The sequence below is a fragment of the Pomacea canaliculata genome, linkage group LG7, assembly GCF_003073045.1.
Source record: "Pomacea canaliculata isolate SZHN2017 linkage group LG7, ASM307304v1, whole genome shotgun sequence".
NCBI classification, from domain to species: domain Eukaryota; kingdom Metazoa; phylum Mollusca; class Gastropoda; order Architaenioglossa; family Ampullariidae; genus Pomacea; species Pomacea canaliculata.
In genome coordinates, this window is record NC_037596.1 from 21,260,734 (window position 1) to 21,271,980 (window position 11,247).

Consider the following 11,247-nt stretch of genomic DNA (forward strand, 5'->3'; position numbering starts at 1 on the left):
CAGATTTTTGTGTCTTTTATTCATGGGAATTGCTTAGATGAGGGTAGTTTAGGAGAGTTTTAATAGATGTCTGACAGCTGACTATATTTAAATAGGACAACTTTTATAAATTCAAACAGCACATCCATGAGCACAAATTTGCATTTATTTAAAATCCATAAAAATCTAATTTATGAGAATTTATTAATATGAGAAAAGCAGTTAAAAACAGACTTACACATGAATATAAACAAGACACATTCAGAATACTTGCTCACATATACTGAGACATATAGATTTCTGTTTACAAACAAGCATGGGCAATAAATTCTCACACAAATCATAATAATCATAATTAATAACAAATCATACTACTACTATTAATAATAATGTATATATCTATATACATTGATATCCCTCATTTTAAGAACACTGGTGGACTATTTAAAGATAACAGATATGCTTACCATGAAATATACAGCAAGCAGATACTCAAAAGGAATCATTCACACATGTACTTTAAATAAAGATTTATAACATTTTCTTTCACACTGTTCTAAAACAATTTTCAATTACTTTAGCTTAAAAGTAACAAATGATGTAACTTCAACATTTTTTAATTTCATTTTGTTCCTTTCTTTCTTAAAGAAGTTACCTACAAATACAGGTACACGGAAATGTGTTTTACAGATTTTGCACCTATTAGCATAATGAAAAGAGTTAACAGTAGCCAAAATATCCAATAGATCTATATGTAGAATCTGTACAAACACACACGCACATTCAGACAGACGTTTTGCAGTGCAAGCTATATGATCATCATTAGCCTTATGTGCCAATTAGAGTGGACTCTCCCCTTTCATGATAAATGTTAATTAAAAAAATAAAATAAGACAGAAACAAAGGCCCATGATGGTAAAATATGGCTTAGTAATATATATTGGAATATATCATTATCTAATAATCATAAGTTATCAACCGTGAATGGTGGATTTGGAATAGCGAAAATTGTGGGGACTGCATTCCAGAAAAGACTTTTTTGGGGGTTTCACAGTTGTACTGACTTTCCTCGAAATAATCCGAGCAAAGACAGTAGCCTTTTCCATATACATCAGATGGTGTAAGATGGTCAAAATCTTTCCTTCTCGTAAAGTTCATCCATATTTTGGACCTGTTGTAATGATTTTTTCAATATATTAATAACAAATCTTTTTATAACACCTCATCCCAGAGCCGAATGCCTTAAATAAAAATACTATAACAAATTTAAATAGGTTTCTAATCAGATAAGTGAGAATTCATCACACAGTTTCACTGTATAATCAGTAAAGTCGTTTTAATAATCATAGAAATCGAGCAAACGCGTTGTAGTAGACTGCTCTCAACTACAGTACACTTATGGATCGTAATTTGAGAATACATTTGTAGCTTACCTCTCTTCGTCCTTTGGGAAATTGTGGAAACGTTTTTCTTTTGAGGTTGATTTAAATCTGGCGTTCTGACAGTTAATTGCAGAACAAAATTGCCCACCTTGCCTCAGACGATCGCCTTGTGCCGTGTTGTTTCGTAGCATCACATTGCGAAAGATAACTCTAACGGACGAGTTTTCCCGCGGTCACGAGTGAACCCTCTCTACATCTAAGCTCTCTGAAGTTGCTTCGTCGTGGTTTGGCGTCATAACCTGACGTCATAATATGACGCAATTTTACATTTTACATGGGGAAAAAGAAATTGGAAGAGAGCAGACGAGAGAGAAGAGACTAGCGGTGAGCGAAGGTTTTTTGCTCTGGAACGTGTCAGTTGTTCCCGAAGAATTCATTCGACGACGTCAGCCAGGTGTTTGCCGAGACAGCGTCTTGATTTTGTAGACCTGGAAAGGGTGGATTATTCCAGAAGGTTTATTCTCAGACGATTACTCCGGGAAGTGTGGATGTGTGTGTAAGTGTGAGTCTCCCGGGACAAAAGCCAAACTGTAAGTAGGAATTTTGAGAACTACTCGAAAAAACAGTCGACCAAATTAATTGAATGACGCAGCGTGAAAGACATTTGTGCCGTTGTTATACTGTATATGATATGCAGTAATGTATGTCTTTAATATTTAATGTTAAGTTACAAAACTTTTGTTGCCGACGTCAAATCTGTGATATCTGAGCGAAAGAACACATGTGGGGACGTATGTACACAGTGCAGTCAGTGATTTCGAGTGATGTGTGACATTAAGGTGTCAACGCGTCCCTGACACTGTATGTGGTGCATAATGTAGATGTTAGGTGTACGTTGCTAGTGTAAATCATCAACTGTCTCTACTTTGCTATTTGTTTGTTAAATGCTTCATTACTCTCATTAACTAACAACGTGTTCATGACATCAGCTTAGTTCAAGGTTCAAAGTTGATATGCATATTTAACTTAGGATGGAGAAGAGAAAGGTGAGGCTCTCATGTGCCCCATCCAAGGTCGACACTAGAGTCCGCGCCACGTGCCGAGGCTGCACAATGAGACTCCTGATAACAAGTGGGCGACATTGCTCTTGAACACACTGGCAACAGTGGGATGGAAGGAGGCAGACAGGAAGACACAAGGAACAGGGGCAACCTTCTCTCTCTACTAGGGTTACAGTGGCCTTGTCTGAACACTTCTACAGGAAGCTTTTAAGGGCTAATGGTTTCTTTCTTAGTTTTTCTATGTTAAAGTTAACAAAATAAGATAGATAATGGCCGTTAATAAGCAAAATGGGTTTAAAATGAAAAGTAAGTCATGTTTTTATCCAATGTCTAAAAAATATTGAGGCTGCCTGGCCACGCGACATTAAGTCAACATGTAAACAGACTAAAGGAGATGAAGAGAGAGTGAGAGTGAGGGAGAGAAGAAAGACACACCAGCAGGAGGGTAAAAGCTGGAGAAGGAGGGAGGGTGTGAGTACATGCATACAAGCTCACAATGTTGGTGAAGTTCCCAACGCCTGTGTGTTACTGAGTGTGTCACTGGGATTGTTTTCAAGTACAGGCGAGTCTGTAGACCACATGCTTCACAATAAACGTCCGTCTGTTGCTGATGTTGGCATCACAGATTATATCTAGCATCTAGCACATGATGCAGTAACAAGAGGTCATTGTTTTTTAAGCAATTAGCCGACATTCTGCAAGTCGTGGCAGCCCCCTGAGAGTATATAAATGATGGAAACTCCTACTGAAACCTACTCTGATGCCCACGTGCCAGTGTGTTTCTTGTCCACATGTTGTACTGAAGGATTTGTTACCATTTACAGGTAAGTATGATACCAGTCAACAGACGGCCTCTTGGCAAACTTCAAATTATTTAGTGAGTGGACAGTGAGTTCACCGCATGGTTGTGTCAGTCTGTGTACTTGACTGAGACCACGTGTCTCTTATTGTTGTCGCTTTGTTTACAACTTTTGTTTGTTTGTTTGTTTCACAAGTCTTCGTGTGTTTTACAGGAGCAGCTGAGCCTCGCGATGGGCGCCGTGTCTGTAACGGTAATTATCCTCCACATTATCACATTATCTGTGTTCTTACACATTGTGTTGACTAATGTACACATGTTTTACTGTCACACATCTTTGTTACTGTAGTGTAGCCTACAGTACATTTACACACCTCGCTGTCTCATCATGTCACTTGGATCACTGGCTTGACTAACAACATTGATATGACACTGTCAAGAACTGATGACATGTCTCTGTCTTCATTAGATATGAACAGTTAGGGTTAAATATGTACACTGCTGAGTAACATAATGCAGAAGCGTTTTATTATATTCTGTAGCATTCTAAACAAAATTCAAATTTTGCCTTTACAATAAGAGTTGCACACGTTTGTAGTTTTTTGCCTGAGACAAGTCGTGTAATTTAATCCAGAGGCCTTATTGCTGTTATTATATTATTTCCATAATATTTTTTTTTGAAAGAATTTCTAAACATTGTTAGTTTACTTTTCTAAGTTAGTTATTTTGTGTCTTTTCATTTTCACATTTTTAGGTTCTGACTGTGACACTGGCATTCAGTCTGTACTCGAGGACAAACTCTTTGCCACAGCTTTCACACAGGTATGTTGCTGGTCATAGTCTTGGACAGTGAATGTGTCCATGTGTGTTTGATGTCATGATTGTTGGCACAATGGTCACATTACATAGTTTTGTGTTCTTGGCATAAATCATTAATTGTTTGGTCATCCCCATTCTTATTAGTTTTATATTATTACAAAAGCACATATAGTATATAATATATATATACTAATGCCATGTTCTTGTTATTTAGAAAAATATCAAACTACTGTGTCAAATTCAAAGCCTACAAAAATCAACTATTAGGATTCAAATGATCAGTTGTTATTTTTCACTCGTGTCTGTCGGTCTGTATCATCATCACTATAATCACTCACAGGCAGTATATTTAATCTATATATTATTAGAAAAACATATTGAAGCATATTATTTAAAATCATACTTAATAGTATATATAAATATTAAAGTCCTATTGTTGGGGCATCATTGGAAAAAGAAATCAAAATACTGTCTAAAGTGCAAAGCGTAGAAAACAGTTGTCAGTATTTGAATGATCAGTTGGTTTGTTTGGTTTTTTTTTTACTCACTTGTTTCTCGGTCTGTATCATCATCACTACAATCACTCACAGCCAGGAGGTGACTCACACGCTGACTGAAGGCAAACAACAGTCGACACTCTTAAACAGAGTCTGTGAGTAACAACAGTACTACACACATCACAACACTGCAACATGACACCTTGTAAACTATAACATGACACACACACAACACCAGTGACACACTAAACACATTTGTCCAGCACCCATCATGTCAGTACACAGCATCCTTATACCAGTGTCTTTGTAAGTGTGTGTGTGTGTGTTATCCACTGTACAAAACTATTTGTAGTAAAAAAAAACACACTTTTTTACATACGCGTTTAACATAAAAAAATCCCTCAGATAAATACTCAACTTTGACCTCTTTCTGCTGTGTAAAGCACAAGATACTCAAGCTGACCAGAAGGTTCCAGAATGCTCTGGTCAACAAATCACTCAGGATGCCTTTGTGGCTGACTATCTGCTGCTCGGCTACAACAGCCTCAAGGGAAACCCTCTAAGGTCAGGTCGTGACCCCGGCTTCACCCTCCCCATCTTTTCTCCTGAGTACAACAGCGGCCACGTGACTCCAGACTGTCGCTCCAACGTACCGGTAGGTGTGATTGTGGCATCAGATGTGTCATGTGTCACATCCTTCACCTCCAAGGTGGTGGCGACGCCGTACGACCTGACCAAGCTGCTGACTGGCACCGCGCACGTTGGTGATGTCGGGTGGGGGCCTTCATTCTCGGCAAGTGACGACTTCAGGACCCTCTCCCACAAACTGCGAGACAACATCTTGGTCGTCTCAACAGCCACGTGCAGTTCGTACCACGTGACACTTTCACCGCTAGAACCGCCACCATTTAGCTCGGTGTTTCTCCACTGGATCCTCAAACTCAATGACACAGACGACGACGATGTGTACCTGGAGTTCCTCCACACCTTCGGCACACACTTCGTGTCACGGGCCCGCTTCGGGGCGTCGTTAACTCTCGTGCACACCATGAAGGACAGCGACTACCGGCGGCAAACACAGAGTCACGTGACGGCGGCCGCCACCTACTTCGCTGCTGCGCGACTTGGACACTCCTGACCTTGACTCTCATCAGCAGCAAGCAGCGGACAAGTTTTGCAATGAAGTGGAGACAACGACGATCGCTGTTGGGGTTCCTCCACCTGCTGACCTCACGAGTCTCACGTGGCTGACGTCAGTGAGGGAGAACCCTATGGCCATCAGTTATGACCTGACCTCTGTGGAGAGCCTCTTTTCCGATCCCTTGATGGGTGAAGACAGTCGTCTACAGCGCTACGCCATTGATCACGTCAGGGTCAAGGCCAAGCTCGCGGCTATGAAGGACAAATATTGTCAGAAGCTGAAGAGAGAGGGCCTGGTGCTGGACTGTGAACAAGTTGCGGGGGTAAAGCTGCTTCAAACAAAGCTCATCGGGCGCTCGAGACTGAGACACGTGACCTCAGCTAACCAGTGTGTGGAGAAATGTTATCAACTTCCGGGCTGCGTGGCCGTCACGTATTGTGCTGAGTGTGATAACAACGAGGTAGGACACAAGGACTGTCGTTTGTTCAGTGCTGACGACATCCACAGCGCCGTGACCGACCCTCAGCGGCAGACGACCATCTTGACCGACAAACTACAAACACTTCTGATGCTGCACAACACCTCGACTGTTGCTGAGTCTGACAACTTCACCGTTACCTCAGCACGTGAGTGCATGACCTCGTGCAGTGAAGATGACCTGTGTGTGGCCTTCACCCTGAGTGACAGTCACGAGCCCCACATGGCATGTACTCTCCACTCGGACTCTCTTCTTCTGTCCTTCAAACAGTCAACAGAGAATAATGTGTTTTTCCTCGCATGGCATCACAAAAGTATCTCAAGAATTACTCAAACTAACAGTTTTCCTACATCCTCCTTGACGAAGGACTTGTTAACAGACTGTGTCATCGACGACGATTGCTCCAATGAGAACGCGATGTGTTCTATTGGCAGGTGCCTCTGTCTTCCTGGTTTCTTCTTCTCATCACGTGACAACACATGTCTGACTAGTGAGTATGAAAACCGCGATTTATGAATTTATGAACAGCGATTTCCATCAGGCCTCAGTTGATGAATGATGAAAGGCTGATAAAGGCTTAAAGAATAATAAAGAATCATTTTCTAAAGACAAGGGCAAATAAGTAAGACAAAGTGAGAGAATAAAGGTCAGAAGAAAGAGAAAGAAGGAGATAAAAAAATGTGTTTTTTTTATTTGTTTCTATTTCAGCGTTTTACACATGTAGCAGGAGTAATTCAAGACAATTATATAGAGGGTAAGTGTGTAATTCAGTAACTGACCGATGACATTGGTCTGTTGTAGCATGCAGCCCACCTGACCTACAAGACACCTTCATGGAGTATTCTGAAAGCGAAATTAAAGGACATATTCTTGCATTTCAAGATGGAATAAATCTGAAAACATGCAAGAAACTGTGTGTCAGTACTGATCATTGCTTAACCTTTGACTTCAGAGGTGCGTATGATGACATTTGTTTATCAACATAGCGATGTGTGTACGAGAGACTTGTCAATGGTGATTGGTTGTCCTTTTAAATGTCTTAAGTCGTCCTTTAGTCCTCTTTCTTACCTCTTTGTCTCGTTTATAAATATTTGTTATTTAAATTTTCGATTTGGATTTGCACAAAGATATTGTTCCTATTTTAAATATAGCTTCATGTTTTAGACACAGGAGGGCGCTGTGTGCTTCATGATGTGACGTCACGTGAGGCTCTGTCAGGATGGTTTCCTCTGACCAGTACAGGGTGGACTCACTACCAGAGAACTTGTCTGAAGTCAGCCGCCTCCTACCCGGGTCCCGCCTGGTACAACTCGTCTTGTACCCAAGACACGGACTGTCCTGACCCATTCAGTCTCTGTTCGTCGGGCAGGTGTCTGTGTGCACTGGGCGCCATTTCTTCTGAACAGGAAGTCACGTGTCCTGCTGCAGGTAGGTTGGAATATACTTTAGAACTGCATGGAGAGTGCTTTTGTAAGGAAAACAACTTCAAATCATGTCATATGTAGAAAGATCGTCAGAGAATTTCTATCTCTGAAATAGTAAAAGTGTCGTAAGTTACAAGTAACGACTGTCATCTCCTGTGCAAATTCTTTCTTGTGAGTGAAATGCTTTGTTGCCATGGAGACAGAGTCGTGCGGCGAATGGCAGAAGGCAGGAGCCAAGTCTGGTGCGCACTTCATTCGACTGAAAGACAAGAAGGAGACGAGTAGAGTGTGGTGTGACATGGACTCCAGTGGCGGAGGTTGGCTGGTACGTTGTCTGCAGTTATAAGTGTGTGACAAACATGACACAAACACCGACAGGTAACAGCTTGCACTCACCTGAGAGTCGGTAATGAAGCACATGGCGCTGTCATCGTTGTCGTTAGGATGAGGGCGAGAGTTTCCTTTAATCAAGTTCAACTACTGAAGAGCGAGTAACGATCTGTTTACAAAATAAACATCAAACCATAAATACTTTGCACAATACTTGACCTTTGAACTTGTCTGTCCCGGTCAGGTGTTCCAGAGACGTCGTGACGGGTCAGTGGACTTTTACAGGAACTGGACTCAGTATGAAGACGGCTTTGGTGACGTCACAGGGGAGTTCTGGCTGGGTAGGTTGTTGAGTCTGTCTGTCTTTCTATCCAACATTTAACATTTCGGTGTTTGAACTACAGTCAGTGGCTCTTGTTGTGTAACACGGTGACTGTGTTGTTGTGTCATTATGTAGGATGTTTAGTGTAACATTTAACGTTTGTGTGATGTCACTCTATAGGACGTGTGTGGGTCACTTTTTCTTCAATTAAATGTGTCTACGTCTAACCTTTACAAATATTGCTCTTTATATCTATAATAATATATATAGCGCCACTATTTTGTTGTATTGAGAATTCCACACGAGTATATATATATCTCGTTGTCTCTTGATGCTCAAAGTTACTGTCATAAATTAAATATTTGCTCTTAAACTACCAGGATAGAGGTTTTACCCGTTTATACTTCCATGGTTCTCAAAGACTCGTAAGGCAGAAACAGAAACAGATAACATTAAATCACGTGACATAAAGTCCATGTCTTGTCTCAGGTTTATCCAGGCTTCACACCCTGACCAAAGGGAGACCCACCCGACTGCGTGTAGACCTTCGCGATGTGGATGGACATCGTCACTACGCTGAGTACTCGACATTCAGGGTGGACGGTCCTGAGACAAACTACACACTGACCGTGTCCGGCTACTCGGGTGACGCGGGTACGTGACCTTTGAACAGTAAGATAAACCTAGTAGCATGCAGCTGTCTAGCTAGTCGGGTATCTCCCGGTATTCCAGGAACCTAGATCAACAGGACACAGACATGAAGGTGAGCAGTCACGTGAAGATTTATAACAAGCGGGAGTGTGGTGGACATCACTGACTGACCCCCGGTCACTGTCCGTCCCCACTAAGGTGACGGTCACAGCTTGCACCAACCTGTGTCTGACTGTGAGCAATGTGAACAAGATGTGACTGATTCCCTAAACACCCTGGGTGGTAGAGGTACATGTCTTACTGTAGCCAGCTCTCTGATCGTTTCTAAACTCTGTAACAATCACTGCTTCACAATCAAACCACAAATGTCCATCTACGAAGTTGAGGTAGTGTGTGTGTGATTGAGTGTGTAGTGTGAATAATGTGTGTGGAGTAAAGTGTGAGAATAACATGTGCGTGTTGTGTGAAATGATTGTAGAGTTTTAGTTATAGTGTAGTTATAGTATAATTGTCTATAGTGTGTGTGTGTGTGTGTGTGTAGTGTGTATACAGTGTGTGTGTTAGTTCAGTGTGTGTGTGTGTGTGTGTGTGTGTGTGTGTGTGTTTGTGCAGTGTGTGTATGTGTGCAGTGTGCAGTGTGTGCACACATTAGTCACGTGCTGTAGACAAGTGTAGCCCTAATGTTGTCTGCAAGACAATAACAACACAAAAGCACACAAACCTACAACAGGTGACTGTTTCTATCTGTATGCACATGTGAAAATTAACGTTTATAATTCTACATTTATATATTGTTTGTAATGTAAAGCAAGTGCAATATAAATATTAACATGTTTCTTCTATAGTTATTACTAATTTATTCCTTTCAGTAGTGCTGGCATGAATTTCTTCCTCATCGGAATCTGATGAAGACGACTGTCTGAAACTGAACAAAAACCATCCGTGGTTTCTTATTCTGTTAAGATAAACTATAGAAGAAAATAGATTTAATAAGAAAATATTGTTTATACATTTCGTGTCATTCTTCTTCTCGTTTCCAATCAACCGAGTGAAGGACTATGACGCAATTTTTCTTTCATAGTGATAATATATACACAGCTTTGTGTTTAAAGATAATTGAGTGAGTGTTTGTTTACAGGGGACAGCATGGAGTATCACAACAACCAGAGTTTTACAACGTATGACCGAGACAACGACAAGGACTCTGCTGACAACTGTGCCGCTGACTATCACGGCGCCTGGTGGTACAAGTCGTGTCACTACTCCAACCTCAACGGCCGATACAAGGCTGACGGGGCCTCGGGTTATGACGGCCTCAACTGGCGTCACACCCACAAAGACGACAGGAGCTTCACCTTCAGCGAGATGAAAGTACAACCAGTGTAACACCGCCTTGTCTCCTGTACTCTCACTGCTTACACCCTCAGTCTACTCTACACCACACGTGACACTCGTGATGTCACCTCAGTGCAGATGACTGGTGTCGCAACTTTATGATGTTGCTAAATTTATTTCAATCTGGTTTTGCTTGCGTAAATCAACACGAATTAAAAGTAAACAAGTGTTAATTTTCAATAATGAAATTAAAATATTTATTGTGCGTAAAGATAACCGATCCTTTCATCTTCAAAATAATACAAAAGCACAGAGACTGATTGTATCAAATACTGTTGTTTATTTGTGTCACTGATGAAAACAACACAAGACTTAAATTGCATTATAGAAAATTTTGATAAAGTTCCGCTGTGTCCTTGGTTTCCCTGTATTTAACTGAAAGCTTAGACAGACTTTTAAGATAAGTAGACTTTTCAAATAAACAAATATAATGATTGTCAAAGGTAAATTGATATTGAGATAAATGGAATTAAAGTTGCAAGCAATATTGTTGGTATTTATTTACTCATTTTACTAAAGAACATAACTCACAACAAATTCATTGTTACTTCCCGTTAAAAACATATATTATCACACCTGTAGTTAAGATATCACATGCATCATTAAATTTTAGGAACCCCGAAAAATCCCCCCCCACTCTTTTTTTGTCTACACTTAAAAGGTATAAAAAGCCTACGCGCTAGCAAAAGCAACAGAGACACCTGACACTACCTGTGTATTCTCTCTTTCTCTCTCTCTCTCATATCACCAGCTTTTTTTCCCGTTGTTCTCTTCCTATCTTTTCTTAACTCTTCACAAACTCTTCACAATTTACATTCTTTCAAAAAACAAAAATTTGTGCAACCTGTACAATAAGACCCGTGATGACTGATGTGTGACAAGGTGTGCAGTCGTTGTATTGGTCACATGGTCAACATTCCTTCTCATTGTAACATTGTAACAGCCTACATCTTCTTCTACAAACACGTG

At 40.7% G+C, this 11,247-nt stretch overlaps 2 protein-coding genes across 4 annotated transcripts in view; both read left to right on the top strand.

The window, feature by feature from the left end:
• LOC112568968 overlaps positions 1-10,765 on the top strand; it is a 72,466-nt gene extending 61,701 nt beyond the window's left edge. Inside the window, exons 8-9 of the mRNA XM_025246566.1 lie at positions 8,722-8,886; positions 10,022-10,765. Coding sequence (XP_025102351.1) covers positions 8,722-8,886; positions 10,022-10,269 — 413 coding nt within the window. The 3' untranslated portion in view covers positions 10,270-10,765. The remainder of the gene's footprint in view (positions 1-8,721; positions 8,887-10,021) is intronic.
• On the top strand, positions 1,713-5,693 carry LOC112569003. Of its 3 annotated transcripts, none has more exons than XM_025246639.1 (5): positions 1,713-1,875; positions 3,436-3,474; positions 3,976-4,043; positions 4,631-4,692; positions 4,981-5,693. In XM_025246639.1, exons 2-5 carry the CDS (start codon positions 3,454-3,456, stop codon positions 5,673-5,675), a joined length of 846 nt encoding a protein of 281 aa, XP_025102424.1. In that variant the 5' UTR covers positions 1,713-1,875; positions 3,436-3,453; the 3' UTR covers positions 5,676-5,693. The 3 variants fall into 3 exon arrangements, with proteins under 3 accessions (XP_025102424.1, XP_025102422.1, XP_025102423.1); XM_025246637.1 differs by lacking the exon at positions 1,713-1,875 and adding an exon at positions 2,430-3,299; XM_025246638.1 differs by lacking the exon at positions 1,713-1,875 and adding an exon at positions 2,436-3,246.
• Positions 10,766-11,247: the final 482 nt, after the last annotated feature.